Below are 26,042 nucleotides of genomic sequence, written 5' to 3'. Positions count from 1 at the left end.
TCCTGCTGAGGGTTGCTGTCCCCATGACTTAGGCAGCATAAATGGACCTACGCCCAATTCTTAGCCTCCACAGTTACCTACTTTCTGAATGAACTATGGTACTCAAGTAGCTGAAACATATTCACTTTTGTTGTCACCCTTTGTTCAAGGGCATAAACCTCCAGAAAGGGATGGGATGGAAAGGTCATGTCATTGACATCCTAACCTGCCACAGCCGAACCAACAAGCTCTTTGACTTTCCTTCAATTTACTCTTGGCAACAACCAAGTGTGTAACTTCCCATAGGCTATTCTTACTTCAATCAGCAGTTTCTGTCAGATCTATGGCATTCATATGAAAACAACTTAGGTTCCTTTGTACTCCCTTAGAGCAAACAGGAGTGAGGCAAGTTTCAAGTAGCCTGCCTCCTCCAGATCTTGGATGCAGTGCTGCTTGAAAACATAAAGCTACTGCTACAAAGTCAGACAAGCAGATGACCTGGTTAACTTAAACGAGAATATACAACTCTTCAGGGAATTACACAATAAGGAAATACTAGGGTTTTGTTTTGCTACTTTCCCTTTCTTAGCTAATAAAATTTATAAAGTTTTTACACCATGTGCTGGAAACCATTTTTCAATAAATCTCTTCTATCTTGAAAAACTTTGGACATAGCTTAAAGGCAAGACAAAAGCTAAGAGAGTGAAAAATACTGACTGAGGCAGGGAGAAAAATTAGGTAACTCATTCACCAAAATCAAACAAAAGCCTCTCCAAAGACTTCACTCTATTCTAGGCCAGGCCACACAACTAAGAAGTCCACATAGCCTGCTAAGGATGCAGACTTGCCAGCAAAATTTCAGTAGCAAATCGACTAAGACTGTTCTGTGGTAAAATTCTCCAGTATACAATGCCAGGATCTGCCATGGTGACTACCACTAGTGATGGGGATGGTCAGACAAACGAGAGCCAGCACACGGGTCCTTGCAACAACCTGCCCCTCAGCCCAACCATGTCAGGAAGGAAATGAACATCAGTCCTGCTGCGATCCCCAACTACTCCATGATATGGATTGCTTATGCCAGCAGATGGACGGCAAACAGCAGAAACAGCTGGTGGAATGCAGAAGCAGCCTTACACCCCCGAACCTTCCTACTCAGCTCTAACTCAGAGAGGATCCTGACAGAAAATTTGCCGCAGTCTCCTCTTTACAAAACACTGTTCAAGAGGTCAGAATAATACTGCTTTTTGACAACCCTGATCAAATACACCATATCAGTATCACAATAAAGTTCACGCACGTGAGATGTTCCAACAGTTTCCACGGCTGTTAGAACACAGGATAGACTATGTAATGTTACCCAGTACAAAAAAGTTTACGTAATAAAATGTTCAACTTATCGCTGGTTATCACACAAGTGAACTAAGTCATGCTTCGGGAAATGTTTATGAATACAAGTAATTTTATCTATCCCATGAGTCCTTCATGGTTCAGAAGAGCTGTGCATGTGTGCAAGTGTTTGTAAGCTTAGGATCTAAGTGTACACTAAATAATCCAAAGAAAAAGATAAGCAGCAAGACTCTAAAGAAGACTCTAAACAGAGGAGAGGTTATATAATTTTGATGGGATTTTACTGCCTAACAATCTTAACCTCCTCCTTTGCCATCTGTCAGATTTGGTGTCTTTCACTCTACAGCCTTAAAGTTCCAAGTTCCCAAATCTTCACACTGAAGAGTATCTGGTGTTGAAAGACTACTCACAGACAAATTTTCAAAGGATTGTAGTACACAGCTATATCCATGAAGTGGCTCTGAAAAATCTGGGCCTCACGATTAATGTTGAGTATCTTGTAACTCTACTACTTGCAATATTTTTACTATTTTGTGGGACTAGGAATCAAGTCTATGCTTAATGACACCTCTGTCCTAACTGAAGCACTTCACTTGCCAGTCCTGTCTGTCATCCTTCTCAAGTGCTGCTGAAGGAAAATGCTGAAGGAAAACAAGGCCTAAGTCTGACGGAGCACTGTTAAATTTGCAGGATGGGGCAGTGGATGTCAGTACATGCTGTCCATCTAACCCACCTCCTCTGGCTCAATCAATTTGAATTCCATGCCTCGGCCAGTCCACGCTATGAAATGAGAGTTTGATGGATCATCAAGAAGAGCTACCAAAAACTGCCAAAGCTGAAGTGAGCCTCGCCGTTGATATGTGGGTCCCTCGCGGTACATGCCTGGCTCCTGTTTGACATCACCTGCACAGAAAAGCCTCAATGTTAGATGAGCAACGCACAAAAAGCATCATCACTCCATTTGTCAGAAAAACCAGCAAAGCAATCGTCAGGGCTAATAAAACAGAAGGAAACAATTCTTACTACCCAGCCACCCATGAATACAACATTCCCCTGTCTGCTGTTAATTGTAAACACTCTTACAATAACAAAATAATATACTAAAACTGCTTAAATTCAGTCATGATTTATGGAAGTCTCCCTAAACCTATCCCCATTTACTTCTGATACATGCAAATCTTGCTTGCAAACCATTCTGCAATATCCTCTATCTGAAGGAGCATGTTTTTGTAAGAAAGAACTGTTTTTGTAAGCAACTCTGATGTCTGTAGAACTGTGTTTGTGTACTATACTCTGCACAAGCTCCAGTTTTGGAAATGTAATGTATGTTTCATAAGCTGCAAAAACCTACTGAGTGACACTACTTTTGCATGCAAATGCTTTTAAGGAAAATTTGACAAAGTATTTGACTTGGACTTAAACAGCATGTGCTTTAAGAATAGGTATGCAAATCCTGCAGATATGTGAGTTCCTCTGTGGCATATCAGACTTGCATATAAGCATGTATTACTTTTACTCGTATCTACATATTACATTAGTATTCCCCTTGAAAAGCAGTAAGTTAATTTTTCTAAAATTTCAAGTCCAGAGAAACCTTTTAAAAACCAGCAATAACAACATTCTGCTAGTTGCTCCACAAACTGCCAGTGAAAAACCATTCTGTTACTTCCAAACTATGCCTCTGTAGTTTTTAAATCATGTTCACACCAAAAACTCATTCAACAATATATGAAAGGTCTGATGCTGAAGCAGAGAGTTATTTTTTTCTGCACACAATGACAGAGATCCTTGGATATGCTGGTAAAACTCATTTCAACTACCACAACAGCTATACCCTCCAATAAGGCAGTGTAACGTGTTTCATACCAAAAGGCAGGATTTTACATTCATCCTCAATATTAGGATGCTCTGAGGGCCATTACAGAACAGTTCCATGTATTGAAAGTAAGAATAATAATATAAAAAATGGAGCACTTCCTCTTGTAATCAGGAAAGAAAATTGAGTTAATAGCTGTGGGAAATAAATAAATCAACCCAAGGCTTTTTGGTTTATGTGAGGTTCCAGTACCAGTCCTGAAAAGCCTTATTTCTCAAAGACAGAATTTTTCTTTTAATGATAGCTGTGCAATGGGCAAATGGCAAGTGCAGTATTACAGACAATCAGATTCTTTGCCTGTGCCAATCTCTGATTTCAAACGAAGCAGCTGTGAACACCAAACATCAAGACTAGTCCTAGGCTTATCCTACTTTTGATATACTGGACTAAACACGATGACATATCTGCTAATTCTTCCTCAAAAGTCATCGTACAAGTATAAACACACCTATCTGCATCACAAGATCAATATTCTAGAGTACAAGGTGTTCTCTCAGTGGACAGTCATAGAAGCTAGCAGTAGACGGCTTGCTTTGCAAGTGCACAATCATTTCCAAATATTTATTTCTTTCACTTTATTTATATTTCTTTTCCATTTTTATTCCCTTCCCTGTACAAACCCCAATCAAAATAAAAGAATTTTCAAGAAAGACAGACAAATGTTACACCTGAAGAGTTTTAACTTCCTGTAGAACAGGGTCTGATCACATTCCCATAAACATAAATATGAACTTGCTACTGGTACTGAAAACAGATTGGGTCCACAATTATTTCTGGGGAGGAGAAAAACCTGACATGATGCGCTTTAAAAAGGGGGGGAAAAAGAAGCATACATTCCAAAACCAGGGTATAAAGCAGACTTCCCATGAATAATCCTTCCAGTGAACTTGTCACTCCAGTGACAATGCAATATCAGATAGAGCAATCTTCAGTTACTTATTATTAGTATTATTTAAAATCCTCTTGTCATTTCTTGTTATTCCTTACCAACCATGAAATGCATGTGACACCTTCATTTGAGGAATGTGTAGTTCTTTGGGTTACTTTAATTTTAAAGTCTCTCATTCTTCAGCAAACACAACAAATGTTACTAGACACGCCACAGTTTTGTAATCCGTATAAGTGATTCTCAGGGGAAAACAAACAAATAAAGCATGAGAAAAACCCCAAGAGTTCTTCAGCTCTACTTTTAGCTATGGTCAGAGAGCTGTTTACAAGTTGCAAGTTTACAAGTATCTAATCTTTCCTGCTAGAATAAATAAAGCTGGGCATACATACACTAACGCAAAGAGGCCACTCTAGCAAATTTAAGTAATTGGTCTCCAAATTACTTCCCAAAGTTGCAGACTAACAAAGTCACTGGCAAGAAATACTAAATACTGAGTCCATCTACTTTGTCTATAATGAAATAAATCTGAAATCAACTGAGTTACACTGGAAAACTGATTTTACTTCAGAGTAACTGAGAATAATTTAGGCCATTTATTTTAATTGACCTCAGAATCCCTCTTGAAAAAAATATCTGTTTTAACAGGTAGTATTGTGAAAAGATCATTGATTTGTTATCAATCCCAGTAAAAAATAAACCACTAGTGCAGTCTTTAACCTAGTGCAAGTACATTGACACAAACACAAAAATGCCCTATACACTCACTCTCCACATTTCTTCACAGACAGTGAGAGAAGAGGCTTAATGCTCAGTAAAAATGCCTTCTCCTCTGTTTCATTAATTATAAGAACGGCTTTCTTTAAATCTTGAACAACAAGCAGTATGTGATCATGAGTGCAATGGGAATTCTCCTATTGAATTGAGAAGCTCAACAAACAGCACAAGAACTGAGGTCCTCTGCTTGCAACTCTGGATACAGCATCTTTTGCTGGCAAGAGTCGAATGACATCCTATTGAAGAGAGACTTTGGTTTCAAGAGACAAAGGTCAGCTTTTGTTGGGTGCACCACAAACGGTGTGTTAAGGAATCCAAAATTGGAATGTTACTGAGCTTTTTTGATCAGCAAGAGAGAAAAGTCCCTCATCTCTTCCTTTTTCATCTCCTCACACAAGAAAGAGAAAGAGAGATGTGTCATACATACCGTCGAACTTCTCCGGAACAACGCAAGTGTCATCATAAAACTGCCTAGGTCCCTTTTCATACATACAGCCTGTAAGTTAAAAAGAGAGAGGAGTTTTTATGAAAGATGCATGGAGAAAGAAGAGATCATAGTCCTAATGTCAGAGGGAACACAAAGCCATAAAGGAATCAGATTAATATCCCACACCCTTTACACACCACCCAATCACAACATTTTGGCCTCAGTACAGGGGTGCTTGATTAATGTGTGCATTCCCAAAAGATTGTTAATCTCTACCTGCAAAAATGAAAAAGCACCCATTTTCTATATTCCAAAATGTTTGTCTCATTTCCTGTTTGAACTAGCATGGCTTTGACTTTAAATCATTAGTTCCTGTGGGCCTCCTCCCCATAAGACTAAAAAAAGTCCTACTCCGTATTTCCTCCTCACACTCACAGAAGTCACCCCCTTGATATTTACTCCAATTAAGATGATTTCGTAAAATTTAGGTTTTGTCACTATAAGACACTCTGAAACCCTGAATTCTTTGTGGCACTCTCTCCTGTATGCACTCCTGCTTTTTTTCAGCATTACTTTAATGTTTTGCTTAACTGGAACTGTATTGCATGCCACTATCAGCCTCACCAGTGCTGCTCAGCAAGACAAAATATCTCCTCTCCTGCCTCTCTATGACCCTACTTTTGACTGTACAACTATTACAGAAGGCCTTTTGGTCATACAGTTGCAATGTTTGCATGGGCTGGCTTCCCGCTGAGAAGCCTAGGAGAAGGCCCTTCTCAAAATCGTTTTTTCCAATATACTGTTACCCAGTTCCATAGGCCTGGTCTACATTCAGCATATTTAAAAACCATTTTGTTTAATGTGCATAGACTACAAACAATTCAAATTGCTTTGTGTGACTGCCCTGTCCTGCCATTTTTTACCACTCTGTCTATCTTTGTGCCTTAAAAGTTATCTATTAACTTTGTTCCGTATCTTTACTGAAAACGTTGAATAGCAACACTCCCGATATCAATTTCTACAGAACTGTAATAGAAACAATCCATTCAGAGATGATTGCACAGTGACAGCCACTTTTAGATCTGTCAGTTGGCCAGGTCTTAATGTATTTAATGTGTACTTCATTGATACTGCTTTGTGCTAACTTCTTAATCAGAATGTAACGCAGTTGTAAACTGAATGCCATAAAAAGTCTAACTATATGATACAAGCAACTTTATCAATCAAACTTTTTATCTCAGCAAAGAATAGAATCAGATTCAACATGACCTTTATTCCATAAAATCATGTTGACTGATTTCCAAATACAGAAACCAAATATTTATCAAACATCACTGCTTTTTCTACGTCATTCATAACAATTTTAACACCTCCAAGTACTTATGAGTGCATAAGATGGCTAAGATTTTTACCTTTTTTTTACCTTTGCTGTGGTTAAAACACAAATCTGTTGACCTTAGCCCTGCAGTTTGTGGATTCTTCACTGATATCTTTCACCTCCATTATCAAGCTTCTGTCCTTCATATAATTTCACATACCAAGACTGTTATAAATTTCCATCTCCTGTATCACCCTTCTTACTAAATACTACCTTTTATTTCTATTTTTTGTCTTTATTTCACCCCAGAAGCATTTGAGCTTTTAGCCAAATCTGTTATATTTCCAGTCATGTCTTTTCACAGAGTCTTACTAGAGGACTTTGATTCACACATCTGTCTGAATTCTCATCACTCTCAAAAACAATTTCCCTCATGTTTATGAAATCCGTCCCTTGGAAGAAAAACAAATAAAGCCACACTAAGAAAAAATTCATATACTGACAAGAAAACTCCACCAAAGCAGAAGAGTGGAAGGTACAATTTCTCTTTCAGTGGTCATTTATTCTTAGTTCTGTTTGCCTTCTTATTTTTAATACATATAAATTGCCTTTACTCACAATTATTAATTTTGACAATGATCTAAGCTCTGCCCTACTGAAGTCACTGGGGGGTTTGGTATGTATCACATGGCTGTACAATTTGGGCCTAAGCAGCACCAAAACATTGCAAAAAATGTAACAAAAGGAAAAGTCAAAAACCTTCACTGAATTTAAAGTGTAAAATGGAATACTTAAGAGTTAACTGAGCCTGTCACACCAATAGCCTGGAAAATATCACTTGAGTAGATGATTGGGTGAAATGGACAAAATTTAAAGCGTGTCTTCTTTTCAACTGCTAGAGGCCTTGAAAAGCATAATGAGTAAATTTGTAGTAAAAGTGCTTCTATCCTGATCAACTTGTGGCACTAAAAGAAGCAACAAAAGAATCAGAGCATCAGAAACTCAAGACTGAGAAGGGAAAGAAAGATGATGCGAATCTTCCTAGCAGCAGATTTAAACCAGCGAACCCCAAATCCCTCCAGGCTTTTTAATTTTTCACGTTTCTCTTGTACAAAGTGATACATAATAGAAAACTTAACTTCTGTTCTGTTTGGGTGAGCCAGGAAGCCTTCTTGCCTCATGTAAATGGAATGGCAGCTAGGCACTTCTGAAAGGAGAAGACAACAATGCTAGTCAAAAGACTGGAATTAAAAGTGTGCAGGTTATCAGTGAGACAGGCTGCAGGCAGAAGAGCAACAAAAATGAGTGAGGGGAAACCTGTCAACACAGTCAACATTTCAGAGCAGCACGCACAAGGCATGGTGGAGGAGAAAACCATAATGTAAGAATCACAGATCCCATCTAACACAGGTACTTGAAACTCAAATCCTTATTGCAATCAACTTTGCTAAAAGCTGACTCCTATGGCAATTAATACTTTAGATCTTTCACAGGCCAAAACCCCACACAAGACAGTACGAATATTTTAAGCTCTGTGCTTGTATAATTTGACCTAACATTTTTAATCAATTACACTGAAAAGCCTGCCAATCACACTGGAGACTTACAAATTCTACATTAATATAAGGAATGTCAGAGTGAATTTAGAGTAGGACATTGCTTTTTAGACTATGGTTAAGGATTTGAAGAGTTAATGAAATTTTCTGCGATTGCTAAGGTTTAATCCAGGAATTCAGATGCAACAATTTCACCCTTAAACAAAAAAGACACCCCCAACAACACACCCCCCAAAAAACTAGTGCGCACATTTTAAGTTAATACTGACATTTATTCGACATTTCCCACCACTACTCAAACCTGAAAGAACAATGAGAAAATCCAAACAGAATTAATGAAAATGGTATTATTTAAGTAAGTGTGTTGCTATTTTTACCCCGTGTCTTGCACTGCCCCCAAGTAGCCACATCTTGTGCACAGGGACTTGCAAACAGAAATAGACCGTAAATGTGTGCCCTTCTAGACCATGTTTAACCCGCTTCTTGGATATCAAACAGCTTGCTCAACAAAGTCTATTTGATACTGTGATAAACACCTGCCTTAAGCTATTCAATCTGTTACCAGTAACTTGTAACCTCTTTAAGAGGTGCAGAGGTCAAAAAAGCAGACATTATTCTTCCAACACTGCCTACAGACTCTTTCAGACTGTGATTCCAAATTTCACTGTTCACTGACTAGTGATGAGTATCAGAGATTTGGCAGGATAAGAAAATGAGGTTTTACACTGGCTTCACAAAACAAGTGAAACACAGGGCAGTAATAACAAGTTTCCTCTAGCAGTCCTTGGCCTGTCTTGCACGTCTGTGCCAAACTCTTCATTACCTCCTCTCTCGGTGAAACCCTCAGTGCCTGCCTGCTCAGGCCCCAAGAATCTCTAACGTCTCAGGCAGCTATTCTGAGCAACCACAGGAATCAGTGATTCAGTGCTCACCGGAGTCAAGTACAGCTCTGTAGGATAAAAGTCAAGGCTAAGAGTAGTGGTTCACCTGCAAGGAATCACTCATGTTACCAACTAGATTCAATCTTAAGGAGAACGGAAAAATCTACATGAAAAAAAGAGGAAGTTGTAGAACTGAAACAGATGTTGTTTTCTATTTTAGGTAAAAATTCACAAGTACTGGCAGTAAAACCCTTTTTGACTCATGAACTCCACTCTTGCAAAGTGATACAGCAGAATACACGGAATAAAGTATACGCACGCATCCAAGAAACTGCGTTCTTAGCCAGTTTGGGGTTTTCATCTCCCATGCTCCTAAATCAATTATAGTTAACATCTGGAGTCTTTTTAAGGAAAGCATTGTTTGTACCAACATTACTTAATCTTCTGGTTAACTTGTGCTTAAACAGTCCACAGAGGACTGAAAAACACAGCAAGGAAGAGTTTATTTCTCGTAAAGTAACTATAGTCTTGTTATCCTAAAGTGCTATCAGTTAATTTATGACTATCAGAGTGGGTCAGACTCTAATCAAATTGTAGAAACATTTCCAAAGTGATTATTCAATCAAATGACTAACATGGTTAATTAGGAGCCATAAACATTGCTCTGAAGTTCATCAAAGTAATGACTTGCCCAGAAAAATTACTGCTAATTAAATTGCCTGCTGCTTTCGTTTCTACCTTATCTAATAAAAAGTCCAACCAATGAAATTTAGCATTGCAGTTTTAAATTGTACTAAATGCGTGACTGAGACCCAGAAGTATTTCTACAAGCTAAGCGGAGCTACTTCAAAAGAAAACATTTTAGTGCAAAAATTACAGAGCAATTATATGTTTTCTTCTCCTTGAAGTATTGTTTCAAGACAACAAAGAAGACCGAAGTAGGTATAAAATCCTCTCAAGGCAAGATCCAAGTATCTGAGGTGACTGATTCTATCACCTTTTAGCAATTTTTAGTCTTTGAAGAGAAACATGCCTGGATTTAAGACATAAAACAAGCTTATTAATGAAGTAACTCACATTGTAAAGTTACATCATCTCAAGAACAGCAGAGTACCTTTAAAAAAAAAAAACCACAAACAAACTAAAAATATGGAGACAAAAAAAAGTATCTTTTATTATTAATTTGGAATGCTTAGAGGTCATTCTTCATTGCTCTTCTTGCTAACAGCAACAAAGCAGTCATTTTAAAACAATTAATATGGCCTTATATAATGTTGGTTTGAAATAACTTTTTCCCAGGTGTTGTTTTACAATAATGTGTAATCTAGACTCTGCAGAAATGCCTTCTCATCTGGGACTGACATAAAAAAAAATCCTGAAAATAAGCTCTGCTATGCCTTAGTCAGAACACATCAAAGCAGAAAAAGCCTAAACAGACTACCTTAGGACAAGAATAATCTGCTACTTAATTTAGCAGGCACAGGTACTAGGTTTCATTATTGAGTAAGACATCTAAGTGGTCCCCTTGGAAAAGAAGTATTTCAAATTAATTATCATATAAGAATTTAAAGGGTTAGGTTTTCTCAGCCCTGTATTGACTTAAAGAAGGTAAGGATTCTTAAATCCTCTTTTCCGGTTGTTTTTCAGGTTTCAGACCCACAATCACACCCTGCACAGAAACAGAATTTCAGCCCACGTTCCTAGCCAGGCAAGATACAGGGGAGATAAAGCTTCTGCAGGCAATGGGATGAAGCAACTGTCTCCTCCTGAATGAAGCAGAGCAAAGCAGAAACTGGAAATCTCAACCAGGATTTATTCTTCAGCCATTCCCGATTCTGACCTTACATAGCCTTCCTAACTAAAGGACACGTTGCTACATTAGACTGTAACTCTAAATTAATTTTACTTCACTTTATCAACATCATCTGAAGATTTGCAGGCCCAGGGCACTACGCACATGCGTGTGACAAAGCATGGTGTGACATAGAGGTATTGCATTACACATGTGCATGTCCAGAAAGACGGGGAGACCGAGGCTTAGAAGAGGTGCACAATCTGAAACAGGGTGGGTGAAGAAGTTGAGCTACCTGCCTGGCCTTGGTTTCCATGTTGCAGCACAGGTGAATGGTACGGTGCACCAGTGAGCACCTGCCTTATGCAGGGAGCCTGCCAACAAGTCACTCAAATCCATCAAACACCTCAACTCCTACGTGCAACCTGCCTACTTCCGTACAGGCATGAAACAAAGTGTTGACAATAAAACTGAAACCTTCCTAGTGTTTGCCCCTTTTTTATACTTTATTATCAACTAAGTCATATTAAGACTTAGTTCCCAAAAGGAAGTGTTCCCAAAGAAGTAGTTCCTCAAAACTTTGAAGGGACTCCACTGGCAGTGGATACAGGCAGTCCTGTATTTTATTAATGTACACAATATCCTCAATTGTCCCTCTGATTTGAAAAGTAATTACATGGATTGGGCTCTTATTTCAGCAATTCAGAGTTGGTATATCTATACAGACTTAAACATGCTGTGCCACTTGCCAGGCAAGTTCGGATTTTTTCCTTTGTGCTACCAAGCACAGAAGGACAAGCACAAGCCCCTCAGGTAGCTCGGACCAACCTAGCCCCCAGGCACCACTCACACCTGTCAGCCTGACCCCTGCTACACTCACGGCGAGTACCCCAGTCTGCCCTTTGGTGCCTTGCAGAACTTCACAAAGTGCTTACTTGAGCAGTGCAAGCGTTTCTCTGGTACACGGTGAGGTGGCTGGTGCAGTGGGAGAGATTTTTATCAAGTGCAGAGACAAAGGTAGCCCTTTAAAAATAAAATATTCCAGCTAGAACACATAATACTTTTGGTCTCAAACTTAAAACATCGTAATTGCTCTGCAAGTAACTTTTCTGTTTTGGGTTTCCAGGAGCACTGTCAAACTGTTTACAAAGGAGTGCTTCATCCACCACTGGAACCCATTTAGCCTCCTGGAGGAAAGCAGCTGTTTACCACCACCGAGAAGCTCTGACCAGCTCAAGGGTGAAGAGCAATACTGAAATCACTGGAAAAGAGACAGGGCTTTTTAGGTAAGAAAAGCAATTCTTTGAACTAGATCACCACAAGTGGCTGAGGTGGCACCAGGCATCACTAATAAAACTGCATGATCTATGCTTTGCAGGAAGAAGTATCAAATGATTCTTTTTTGTCATGAAACCTATGATTTTGTAAACCTGCAGAACACACATCGATTAAAACTTGTATGTCTCTCCAAAGAGAGGCATTCAGGCAGAGAGACTAGAACTAGTGACAATCTCCATATACAGAAAATTGCTCGACCGTATTTCACAACTCAAAATTTAGTTAAACCACTTTTAAAAGCACTATTACCTCAGAAGCTATGTAATTACAACAGAGTCCTATAAATCGGTAAACTCCTGGCAATACGAAGGTCAGCATTATTTTTTTATTAGGTTGAGCATGAAAAAAGTAGGTGCACTGAAGTTATATGGGTGAAAAGAGTCACTATCTTCTCTAAAAATAAACCTAAAAATCAAGCAATCTTTTCCCAGATCATTATGCAGTTCAAAAACATTCAGAATGGAAGGTTTCATTCATCATTTTGTCTGTCACTAACCTTTGTACTAGCAATAAAGAAAAAAAAAACCTGCAAGTATGTGCACTCATAGGTACACACACACACTCCCTTCTAAAAAACAGCTAATTAAAATTTGTTAAGTTTAGTTTCTTGCATTTGACAAAAACCTATCAGAGAACTAGATTTGGCCCTACCAGCTCATGTCTAAGTGGAATTATTACACACACACAGGAAAAAAAACCTTAAGCAAACAGCTTCCTTTCCATAACTTTGGGTTTTAGAACTATGACAACATCTAATGCATTTTCTGAGACCAGATGTCAACAGCCTGTCTAAGCAATGTGTAACTTTTTGTACAGCAGAACAGGAAAACAAAGGCTCATACATTCAGCTCTGAATTGAAAACCCACATGGAGCTGATCTTTTGAGCATACTTTAAAATCACGTATATGCTTTTATTAACCTCAGTAACTGTAAAATGTATTTTAAACATTGCTTCCCTTTGAATTCAACAAAAGACAGCAGTATTCTCTCTCTCCCTTGCTCCTTTTGTTGGTAATCTTACTGCAAAAATGTCTGCGTTGCTTTTTCTCCCCCGCCCCATCCCCTGCCTGTAAAATCGAAGTTGGACAAACACTGCACGGCTGAAGTGACATATTTGAATGGAATTCAGACCAACCAGTTCCTGTTTATGTTTCTGATTTGAGAATGTAGCCTTCTCATTCACTATACATTAGAAACACACCAAGGCCATAAATGGTGTCGGGTTACAGGCAGGCAGGGCCAAGGAGCATTAATCATTACTTTGAGGCAACTGGCAAAAGCAGCAGCTGAGGGAACACTACACCCTTCAGCTCCGCATAAATGGACATTCCAGGGTTTGGCGTGTTTGAGCCGGTTTTTTTTTTTTTCCCTTTCCCCCTCAGCATCCATTTTATGAATGAAACTTCAGGCTGCACAGAGTCCATTCATATAAAAGCTATGCTCACAGGGCTCAGCCTCTTGGGATCAATCGGTCTTGGGTAAGGCTGATGTGATTGGTTTAAGGCAGGCTTCAGCCTTCCATTACTGATTTAAAATGCAGCCTGTGTCCATTTGACCTGCGTTAATGCACAAAGAGTAAATCCAGACTGTGCTCTCAATCCTCAAATCAAATCATTAGCCAGTGCCACTTACTGTAACCGTAGATTTAGAGGATATTTATCCATTTCTTTGAAAAAAACAGGGACTGCAGGACAGTTTTTCAGATCGTACTGTCTGCTTTGGAAGGAAAAATAGATGTATGGTCTGCTGCCTATATGGTCGCATTAACTTGGTATTCAGGTTTTCCTTTGTTCGTGATAATATTACGAAATGAATTCTAACTACAGATTTCTTTCAGACAGGATTAGTGAATAGAGGAATCAGCCAGAAGGGAAGCAAGTGAAAAGTTACAATTCTGCCTTTCACAGCAATCTTCTGAAGTTCAGAGTTCCCAAGTTTCCCCCTCAGATGCTCTTATTTTCTTCTGTCACACCATCCAACAGCAGATTTCTGTTTGTGTGTTTTAACAGCAAGTACAAAGTGCAGCGAAGCTTAACTACTGAACAAAATCCACGCTCATTCACTGAAGCAAAGAAGAGGGTGAAATATTTTAAACCACAGAAGTGAGACTCAGGAAAACTGCAAAACCGAAAACGATGAGAGGAGACTTCTTAAACCTACCGAACTCAAAAGCAAATCCCTATCCCTTCTGCCTTTATGCCAGCTGGATTCTCATTGAGAACAATTGTACTGCTGTGTAAAAGAATTTCTTTAAGGACATAAGGAGATGCAGTTTTGAGATGAAAAGGATGGAGTCAGTTCTTTTTGCATGGACCACTTTATAAAACTATGTTCAAAAATACTGCAAATATTTGCAGCCTGGAAAAAAAAGAAAAAAACCAAAACAAAACAAAAAAACAACCACCAAAAAGACCCATAGAGAGAATCTGAAGAAAAGATTAAGCAGCTGGAGGATTTACGAAGGAAGATCTCAACGAGTCACACAGACAGACTAAGAGTATACATGCAAACTGTCTACAGAGATTTAGAAGTGGTATGCTAATACCAAGGAATTGTTTAGGATGAACCAAAGAAGTGTAGCTATGAGCAAGGGAATGGAACTGATCAAAGAGAAAATTTAGGCTTACGATCAAGAAATATTTCTTAACTGTGAAGTCTATTAGTCTGTGAAATAATCTCCCAGGGGAATAATTGTAGTAATAATACTTAGCACTCATACAGAGCTTTATGTTTTCAAAGCACTGTAAAAAAATTAGCCAACATAATTAAAGACATCAGAAGAAGCACTGTGAGTTGTGCCGTTTTGAATTCTGCACTGGTCAACACGTTACTGAATATCCTGTAAAAAGCAAACCTGTACTGACTCTGACTATTTAGCTTTTTTCCTTCATCCTAGCATTTCCATATGTCTAAACTTCACTTCCAAGAAGTGCAATAAAGTATCCACAGTTGTTTAAAAAAAAGGGGAAAAAAAGGCAATTTGCCAATAAATATACTTCCAAGAAATAAATTTTTTTTCCTTGAAATTTTAATTCAGCATATTTTCTTACGCTGTCCTGCAGACTCCCAAATTTAAGGACTTGTCATCTGATCTCTAGGGAAGAATGTGCCTTGAGAGATCTTTTTCCACATTAACTTGCATTGATTTGACTTTTGAAATGCACCATGTCAGGCATTTGAAAAGACTCGTTTTTTATTCTGTTCCCAGTCATTAGGTAAACTCACATTTGTAACACGGACAGTAGAATGCTAACATCCTATACCTGTAAAAGCAAAACTTAGGAGGTTAAGACATGTCACAATTACAACTTCCTGCACAACCTTGATACGACTCCTTTGTTGTAAATGAATTATGATACACTCTTTTGCCTTGGTGATCGTGTCTCTTGAGTGCACAGGTCAAAACTGTTTGGGGGAGGGAAAACCATGCTGTAAACAGCTTTGCAGGTGAGGTCCCTGCTTCACTTGTTACAGAGCCTGGAAGCAGCGTACTTAACGAGGCAGAACATTTCAAGAAAGGAAAAGATGACCTGAAGATTAATACAGCCGAATGGTCAATTTTAGGCCTCAACAAAGCCCATTCCAGCCCCATCGAAGTTTTCCAAAGTAGTCATGTCACTTCTGTCAGACTTTTTGTATTATGTATTTCTTATGTTTTGCAATGCTTAGAAGGGAACCCTAATCTTACGTTCCCATACTTCCTCACCTAGAAGCACAAAGAAAGTCCCTAGGAGCTAAGCTTTGAATGTATGTAATACATTGTGTTCTTTGAAAATTATCCAGTCCTAACTGGGTATCCAAAATAAACAGGTATGTGTATCTGATGCACCTCTCTTAACAGAGGGGCAGTTCCCCATCCATTCTCACATGCCGACACAAGGTATTTATTGCCTGTGAAGCCTCAGAAATGAAAGCGAGATAAGCAACTCAGATGATAGCAAGACACGGAGGCTAATAATTCTGTCTGGATAGTTCATTCTTTAAGTAAAGTGGCTAGTACCTTGGAAGAAAATTTTGCAAGTGACAGTCAAAATTTTCAAAATGTCATTCAAGCATATTAATCATGAGGCTACCCTGAAATGTTACTGTGAGAACAGCCCTGCTAATGCCTCTAACCTGCTCAGGAAAGACAGAATTTATCTAGATTTCATCAGTTAAATTCCTGGCAATTTGTACTGAGTATAATGCAAGCAACAATTCCTCCTCAACTTATCTCTAACACCACCATACAACAAATTTCAAAGTTTCCAAAGACATGGTCACAAAAAAACTTGCGAACCAAAATATCTATTTAAATTGGGCAAAACAATATATGAAATTTAAACTTAATAATCAAAGATACCATTTTGAAACTAGATTTTTAGTATTAATACACACATAGCTAGTGTCATACATTAGTGTATTTGCAAATACGCTACATAAAGTAGAGAGGATCAAGCCTGCAAAGATCCTGCTTAAAAATGAAACCTAGAATAGATGAGATATCTCAAGTTTAACCTTTTTGTTTAAGTACCTGAACACATGAACTGAATTTTGGAAGTGCCAGCTGTACACGAATGCCTACTATTAGCCCTTGTAAACAAAAGTCTTGGGATGCAAAATCTCAAAGCTCTGTATGTCCTTCACAGCATCTTTGTGTTTAGAGTTGCTAGATACAGCAACAAGTACTAAACACACCTGACCAGCAGGCATGAAAAAAAATCTGTAGCAGAAAATAAGGTCTCTTTGATTGAACACGGATAATGCACTGTGCCTTCTAGAAGTGTAGATGGATAAAGAAGAGCTTCTACTCTGTTGACATTTTTCTTTTTCCATTATCTCAAACATACTGCAGTAGAAATTGCATACCTGCAATTACAATTACAACTAATTGATCTGCCATTTCCCATGCCATAATTAATGTCATGTTTTAATAGAGTTATAATCATCCCATAATAATGCTTTTCATTCACCAGCTTCCCACAAAGTATAAAAGTATAGTGCACAAAAGCAATGAACTTTTACGAGGCTCTTTCAAAAACATCCCAAAAGGAACATCGCAGTGTGTTACAATGAACTTTTTAAATATGTTTCTATGTTCTTATCTGAGTTGCAATAAAACGCCATGCAAAAAAAAAAAAAAAAAAAAAAAAAACATTTTTCCCTCTAAAAAAAATTGTTTTTTTCTGAGTGTAAAAAAAACCCCAAGAAAAAAAAAAAAAAAAAAAAAAAAAGACTTTTCGCTCTGTTATTCCTCCCTCCCTGAACATCCATAGGAGAAAAATTAAATCAATGATTCAGTGACAAATACATTATGTTTCCTAAGGGGTTATTTAATGTACTCTTAGCAAGGATGGAAAATGATGGTTTCTAGAGAACAGATGGTAACAAGACAAAATATCAACAGACCACAGTTGTTGACTGCAATTTATGGAGTGTACAGATGTGTCAACTTAAATGCAGTGAATCTGAGGCCAATAAAAGTACTTCCTGATACCAACAGATTAATTTTTCATGACCACTGGTTACACAGCTTTTACATTTTTAAAAACTAATTATTCATCTACAAAAGAAACAACAATTTTGCTTGAATGTCATTACTGTAAAGTGGAATGTTGTTCTTGCAGGCACAAAAAAAAGGCATGACAGGATGGGATATAAGTTCTCACATCTTCCTTTCAGAATAAAATTTCCTGCTTTTTTTCCATAAAGAATATTCCAAACCAAGAAGAATGCTAGCAGACAACCCAGATTTAAAGTAATAGTATGCAATAAGGAGATCCCAATTCCTAGCCAAATATGAAGCATGCTTACAGAAGGGCCTTTTTTCAGCCTTTAATTTAGCAGGATGAATGATGATGCTTGTGAAGGTTGGAAGGGACTGGCAGTGCCTGAAACTGCAGTCCCCCATTTATTATCCATTGCCACATTAACTACGCAGACAGTCTCTTCCATGCTGCTCTGTAAGACTAAAGACACACGACTGCCAAAGCCATGTATCTCAGAGCCTTTGTCAAGGAAGGGGTTACCTTCTAGATCTGATCCTTGTAATATGAACTTTTTGTCTTGTCTTATATTTCAGCTTGGAGAAAGATTTCATCCCTGGTCCACTCCCTCTATAGATCTTACTCAGATGTGCCTAAGCATTGATTCTTCATTTGTGAAGAGTAAGAAAGGAGAAAGCAGTAACACCTCTTTTCAAATGTAGTTGTTCTAACATGGATATCAACTCTAAACCAAGCACTTTACAGTAATGATACCACAAGATACCCCCCTACACAGACAAAGCCGAGTTAACTACAGAAAAGACAATAAAAACCAGTCCTACACTGTATCAAATTGCAGGATAGTTTGTCCTGGGCTAAATTTTGAAAAGAATCCTCAACTCAGCTCCCAGGTAGCCTTTGGGAAATAAACTGAATCTAGTCAGAGACTGAACCAGCTGGAAAGCACTGCAGATACTCCAGCATCCAGAAGAGAGAGTCAGACTGAAGACAGACACAGCCACCCACTCTCCCTGCCCAACTCAGCATGCATGTGTACAAAAGCAACGTACCCTCCCCTCCAGAAGCACAGTAAGGACTCACTGAAATCCTTCCCTTTCAACAGCGTGGCATACACAGGACAGTGGCAGAGACTGAAGAGGACCTGCAGAAATCACTTACACCAAAACTGAAAAATGTGTTTTGATTGCATTTTCTTGGCTCCATATTGATCACCTAGCCCACTCTGTCTGTTTTAATTTCAGCTTTTCTCCATACCACCCTTTCCAGCTTCCTTCTCCTTGTTAGTTGTTACTCATTCCTTGTCTCACATATAATATAAATATTATGTTTAAATCGTCAAACATTTACGACACCATTCCCTTGATTTATTTTTTTATCCTTTCTATGGTTTATTTTTTCTATTTTGACCAGAAGCTATTGAGAACAGGCTCTGTCATCACCCCGTCTCTTTTGTACTGTCTGTAGAGCAGTAAGGCTCTGTTCCAGTTGCCCTATAAGCACAATCATAATAAACATTATTAATAGCAACAGCGTATTCTCTACATCAGCAACTTGGCACCACAGATTATGCACCTCCACAAAACACAGCAGTATGCACAAACTGAGAAGCTGACACCAATTTGGCTGATTCTTCTCCCTCATTGGTTTTATAGCTGTATAAATCCCACTTCAGTGGAGTTACTCCTGATTTAAAGTAGAGTAAGCAAGAGGAGAAAGAGTCCTCTATTTCTGGCAGACAAAAAAAAGAGCTTGTAAAATGGAGCATACAAATTCAGAGGTCAGAGATGAGATAGTACAAAATAAGACCCCTCTTAAGCAAAGTTCCATTTTGCACCTGTGATTTTTTCTTCTCCAGCTTCATTAACCTGTGCACTTTCTGGACAGAGAGTTCTGGAAAATGAAGCCCTTTACAGAGCAAGCAATGGTGGCACACGTCACAGCATGCTATGTAGCACTCTTACTACTCAATCTGGCTCAGACATAAATTACCTTTGGAGTCTTAGAAGCCAAAAGAGCAAGTTTCTATTCATTCAATCAAAACCTTAATGCACTGGTTTGGACTCATTTATTACTTTACTAGGGAGAAATAAAGGAAGGTCTCACGTACCTGAATCATATGCAAAATCTCTAGGTTCCTGTTTAATCATCAGAGAAGGGGGGAAATTTTGACTGGCTGCACTGCCAACCATAGCGTTGTGTTCATAAACCGGATCATGGTACTCCTGCTTAAAACCTTGAGGCGGGAAAGGGATGTTTGGCTCTGACATCTGGCGCTGATATATTGGACGTCCTTCTCTTGGCATTGCAGGCAAAGGTGGGAAAGAATTGCAAGGTTCAGAGAGCTGGCGGCGAAATCTAGGACACGGGTTAGAGAAGTCACGTAAAAGACTTGAGCTACATTCCATTTCCCAACAGTCTTCACAGGTCATGATTAGTGGTCGTATCACCTTCTCAGTAGGAAACATTTTGCTTATGATCATGCCAAGTGATCCCATCAGAATTACTTGCATTGTAGAACAGCAACAACGGAAGAAACAAAAACTCCACCTATCAATACCAGCTCACAACTATCCTCTCCTTTCAATACCTTCTCTCAACAGAAAAGGCAATGCTCCACCTTCAAACCAGTAGAAACACTGGCATCCTACCATAGTAAGAAGGCTCAGGCAGAGGCCTCCGGTCTTTCATGAATACTAGTGACATACTGCTTGTACTCTAATTTACCGTTCTTACTGTTACACTGAAACCATTCTGTCCACAACAAATACAAACATTTTGAATAAAGAGTATTGTCTGTTCTAAGGTCTGGAATCATTCCAGAGTAAAAGCCCACAGTTCTGTCCTCTTGGGGATAGTGTTGTGGGAGATCTACCTGCAAGGCTGGCATTGCATTCCAGCTCTAATGGGAAGGGAATGTAAGCACCCCAGAAAAAGGCGGAGGTACAAATCTTTTATAAGAGAATCAATGCCTAAGAATTCCCCTCCTGCCTTAGCTTGTTCCCTGAGTCATTTCTACAAGAAAGAAGTCATTCATCTAAGTCATGCTGCCATTCACTACTCCCAAATGCTCTTCAGTAGGGATAAAATCTGAGAACGGAGTTTTAAATTAACTTAACTTACATGCAACACTACTCAAGAACCTACACTTACTGTTTCTTCCATAAAACGTATCTAACTGAACTAAAAGGCCTGAATGAAATTACTTGGACATCTGCAGGTTCAGAAACACAGAGAAGAATACAAGGATACTATTCTCCCACCATGCCCTGATGAACTGCAGAAAGTCTTCCTGTCATCTCCTGTAGACTACCACAGTAGTGGTAACCACCACAGTAGTAATATTGTGTCTGCGCTAATCCACAGCAGATGCAATGTTCTTGCAACAAACTGCTTAAGCTGCTCACTAGTCCTGTTATCACTCATCACGAACACGATACACTTTAAAAAAAATCAAAACCAACCAAACAACAAAACTGTGCCTTCCTCTGCAAGTTTCTCACAGACAATACAACACCTATCCACTCATATGTAGTACATGTCTCTGAAACAATTTATTAACGTCTATCATAATACTGCTGTGAACTTGGTCTGACAAATATTTACTGTCATAGCTTAATTAGAAATACTGGGGGAGCTACAGAGATAAAAACTATTACAATGCACTAGTGGAGACAAAACTATTTTTCTTAATGCAGCTGTAAATATTTTATTTTGCAGTAGAAAGTACTGCACTGTAACACTGGGGTTTGCAATTCCACCTACACCTGCAGAAAATAAACTTAGAAACTCAAATGTATTATGAAACAGTTAGGCTGACTGGCACTGCATTCATTTCCCTCTTTTCCTTTTTTCATTAGCCAAAAAAAGAAGCAGAAATTATCATTAAGAACTGTCAAGGAGTGAATCAGAAAATTGCAACTTGAAGTTAAAATAAGAAACAGGCTCACTCACAAAGCCTCAAAGGAAGTTAATAATACTTGTTGTACTGGAGGCTTTGTATGGAATCAAGCCATTTGTTTACACAAGTGGATTTGATTCCTGTTGGTACTTGTTAGGACCACTTATCGTTCATATATTCATGCCTGTACGAAGATATATGGGCTGTATATTCTAGATACTAATGCTAGCTTATGCCACCAGTGCATGTTCCAAAGAAATATGCTTTGAGTTAAAGATTTATACATTAACTCACAGATAGGTCATTTGTCTAAATGACATTTTCTGAATACAGTCACGGTAGTAGCATATCACCTTGTAAATTGGTAAGATTTTAATTTCTCAAAAATATGAAGTAGACATTTGCTTCAAACAACTGGAAGTGAGATGATTCAAAGTCAGTAAGAAAATAGGGGAAAAAAATATCTTCCACAACTGTTGTATCTCACTTCAAAAGAGAACAGGGAGATTTTTTGGTCTGAGTCAGCTATTTTGAACTTTGCTAGAACACATGATGTTCTGTTATGGAAGGGAATCATTAGTGCATAATGCCCTTAAGAACATGCTATCAAAGAGCGGGATGGGGAGTATCATGCAAAGGGTCTACAAAGTTTGTGCAGAGCAAGTGTTATGGGTATAGAAACACATACTAAGGTGTATGTAGATCTCTATAAATACTCACATTAAGGCTGACATATAGCTTCAGTACTCTTTTTACAAGTTGCTCTATAACAAAAGATTTTTTCATCTAAAAAAACTTATTACTGCTCTCTGCACAGAAGCCACTTAGCTTCTAGAGATTTCGGTCTCCTGACAACTTGACTTTGGTGTATATACAGAAACAAAACACACTTATCCACCAGCCTGTAATCAAAATCATTGTCTGGCTTCACTGGGGGCCTGCGTGGTTAGACCACAGTCCACTGAGAGGGAAAAGATGGTAACTATGGCAGCTGCAAGGGTTGATTCAGCTTCTTCACCGCCAGAAGGGCTTGTAGAGAACCTTGGGTGATATTTAAAACTATCTCCACAGAGCACAAAACACTAACATAAACCTTAGCAACCAGCTTCAGAAGCGATCTGCACAAATCCCTGGAGATAACAGCCCTTCTTTGAGCAGAGACATGCAAATCACACTCCCAACAACTGTGATTTTCTTTTCAGGTGCTTCTTAATTTGCTAATGTTTAAGAGCTGAGTTGAGTTTCTGAACATATATCTCTCTTTACATACGGCTGAAACTTTAAATGCTCAGAGCAATCACACAACACAGTAGACAAAAACAGGTTTACACAATAAAGGTTAAGACAAATATTGAATTCCACAGACAAGCGTTTGGTGTGAAAAATCAGGGAAATCCACTGAGCAGATCTATTGCAAAACTGAGCTAAGAAATACAGTCAGTTGTCTGGAGTTTTCTAATATATTGAAACAAAACAGGATGACTTAAGGACAGTTTAAGTTTAATTCTAGTCTCTAGCTCCTGTGGCTTTTACTCAGACTAATGTTATTTAAGCACAGCTTATGTTGGCATCATAGTTTGTTTGAAATGTTATGTTTCAAAAGAAGTTGGAAAAATGATCCACCCTTCCAAAGAATATTTTGAAGCAGGAATACCATAACATGGCCACTTATCTCTTAGGTGAATTGCTTAGCAAGAGGCCAGATATTTACAGCCAGGATCACGCCTGCTAGTGACTTCTTACTTCACAGGGCCTCAAGTGAATCACAGAATCATAGAATAGCCCAGGTCAGAAGGGACCTTGAAAGACCATCTGGTCCAACCTTTCATAAAAAATGGAGCCTAGGTGAGTTGATTATCTAACATCCTATGATCACCCTCACAAGACAGAAGCAGCAGGTCATTAAATCTCTGTCACTGACAATGTGAACTCCTACTGAAGTGCATCAAGCCATGTGCCAGCCCTTCATAAAACACACTAGTTCTGACACTTTGAACCTTGATGGTTTTCACCTTGTTCCACTAATGCAAAAGGGAATACTTGTGGGCAGGAAGCCTCTGCTACTCTATACAAAAGATTGCAGCCACAACCAAAATACCCTCTGCATGGGCCCCTCACGTGTTTTACCTGTGGTCCATAGGGAAGCTGTTGTCTTGAATGGACTGGGATGGAGGGAGATGGGTAGGGAAAACTCGGTCAGGTTTAGGAGTCTGAGCTGAGTTTGGGGAGGCATGGTGCAGTGGTGACACAGGAGTGCTGGATGGCGTTGGTGGATTGGAGGGCCTCATTCCCACTTGTGGCTTCTGATCATAGGCACTATCAGTAAGGCAAGGGAAAATTAGATCAGGTTATTTTCTTTGGGGGGGTGGGGGGGAAAAAAGTAACATCTATGTCCAGAAAAAAACCCCTCAAGTGTCACATTTGCAAGCTGTTTATTACAGTTACCTTATTAACCAGTTTAGGGCAGAGGACTTCTGTACTTTACACTGTGAAGAGTGCAAAAACAAGTCATGCTAGAGGCAAGTGGTTCAACACAGCATTTTTTCTTCTTTGGGGCACGGAAATGTATTTTTAAAGGTTTCAGACTTACAGTGACATCCTAACAGGAGGTATACAAAATATATTAAAGTAGAAGCACGAAGAGCCAGCAGTGCCTGTCAAGACTCTTTTAGAGCTTTCACAAATCACAAAGTGAGACAGTAAAACAATACAGCTAGAGGGAAGGGATCTGACCCAGCAAAACAATGGTATGTTGGCTTAGCTACCCACACTAGGATGTCAGCAGCCTCTCCCAAAAGGTTCCCCCCCACCCCGCCCCCACCTCAAAAACAAAGTGCTGGTGCTACAAATATATAAATGCTATTTTCAAAGGTGTCCTAAATCAGGAAAGGACTTGAGCACACTTCGATCATCCCTCTTTCTAAACAGGAAAAATGCAGACATTAGGCAGACAATAAGCATGAACTTGTACACTTTCCTATGTCAGGTCCTGTGGCACCCATCAAATTCACTGACGTATGCATTTGATTTTAAGTCAAAATCACTGCTATATGACTGGTGAAGACGCTAGTCTTCCCCCCCCCACTCCCCTTTCATATCCAAAAAGTTAAATGTAAATGCTTTAAGTGCTAACAGTTTTGGTAGTACATTAATGAGAATAAAAACTCATGAGCTAGACGGAAGACTCTAAAATATACTGAAACGTTGGTAAGAAATCCTCCACTGCTAACACTAAAGGAAAGAAGGACAATTACATACAAATCAAAATGAAGCTAATAAAGAATTCAGTAGTATCAAGCCCCTCCACCTCCACAAACAAAGCTTTTATTATCTACCCCTATAAAAGAAGACAACTTGCTTTTGAATGGGTAACAAAGATGCAGAACCTAATGAAATACTATTTTAAATTGTAATCACCCATGAATACACACATAAAACACCTGCAAAACTTGTCAAATACCTAATGTTTTGCTCAGACCTGCCAATCTCTGGCCAGTTACACAAATATCTCTCTCTTTCCTAATGTGTGTAATACATTTTCAAAGTGCTTTCAACAAAACTTGCAGAAAACAAGATACTCCTCCTTTTATTTCACTCTTGCACCCTGAGTTTTAAAACTCTGGCTATCTCCCGCAGAGGAGGAATGGAGAATATGCATTTTGATGAAAAACACTGTTTTAAAATAGTTATGTAAGTGTTTGATACCACTGTAAACAACTCCATCAGTGTTCATCAGCTAAATGCATTATCTCATCAGTCTGTTATCTGCTGAAGAGGTAACTTTTATAAGATCTCTATTATGGTTTTATTACTCTTTAGTCAGTCCTCATTTAAATCAGCAGTTTGCACTGCAAACATGCTCCTGATTGCTTTACCTGACATTGTACAGGCACTTTTCCCCATAACTGAACTTGAATGGTTGTTCTTGACTGCAAGCGGAGCCAAGTTCTGAACATGGGCTATGGGGTTCCTTCTTGATTTTCACAGGGAGACCATGAAAAGCCACTGTAAAGAGAAATAAAGAGTAATTAAAACCCAAGTACAGTATTAACAATGAGCTTTCTCAAGTAAGCTAGACACTGCTAATTAAACAAATGATTAATTAAACCATTGTAAATCTAAAAACAATATAGGAAATAGACATTTCAAATATTTCTTTGGGTATCAACCGAAAAATAGACACCAGAGATCCTTCATATTGGCTCTTAGCACTTTTATTGTTTGATACAACGATGGCCAGGATCCCATCTCATTAGCAGGAAAATAACAGCCCTACTTATATTTGGCTTAACTACTATAAATGTTGTCAGAGGCAAAATACTTCCCAGGCACCAAATGTTTCTAAGTAATATTAGTGAGGTAGCATTTAGCTATAAATGCAATAGCAGTTCACTTTAATGACACAATGACTCCAAAAGGAATTTCTCACATATCAACCACAGGTATATGATCAGTAAACTTTTTGTCCCCAAAATTG

At 38.7% G+C, this 26,042-nt stretch overlaps 1 protein-coding gene across 1 annotated transcript in view; it reads right to left on the bottom strand.

The window, feature by feature from the left end:
• ETV1 (ets variant 1) overlaps positions 1 to 25,570 on the bottom strand; it is a gene marked incomplete at its 5' end in the record, with an annotated part of 30,685 nt that extends 5,115 nt beyond the window's left edge. Inside the window, 5 exons of the mRNA XM_010144415.1 lie at positions 2,063 to 2,232; positions 5,296 to 5,364; positions 19,775 to 20,022; positions 23,693 to 23,881; positions 25,441 to 25,570. Coding sequence (XP_010142717.1) covers positions 2,063 to 2,232; positions 5,296 to 5,364; positions 19,775 to 20,022; positions 23,693 to 23,881; positions 25,441 to 25,570 — 806 coding nt within the window. The remainder of the gene's footprint in view (positions 1 to 2,062; positions 2,233 to 5,295; positions 5,365 to 19,774; positions 20,023 to 23,692; positions 23,882 to 25,440) is intronic.
• Between the last annotated feature and the right edge of the window lie 472 nt (positions 25,571 to 26,042).

This window comes from Buceros rhinoceros, unplaced genomic scaffold (assembly GCF_000710305.1).
Source record: "Buceros rhinoceros silvestris isolate BGI_N320 unplaced genomic scaffold, ASM71030v1 scaffold1781, whole genome shotgun sequence".
Classification (NCBI taxonomy): domain Eukaryota; kingdom Metazoa; phylum Chordata; class Aves; order Bucerotiformes; family Bucerotidae; genus Buceros; species Buceros rhinoceros.
Note: the sequence above shows the minus strand (reverse complement) of the source record. Positions and strands in the feature narration are given on the sequence as shown.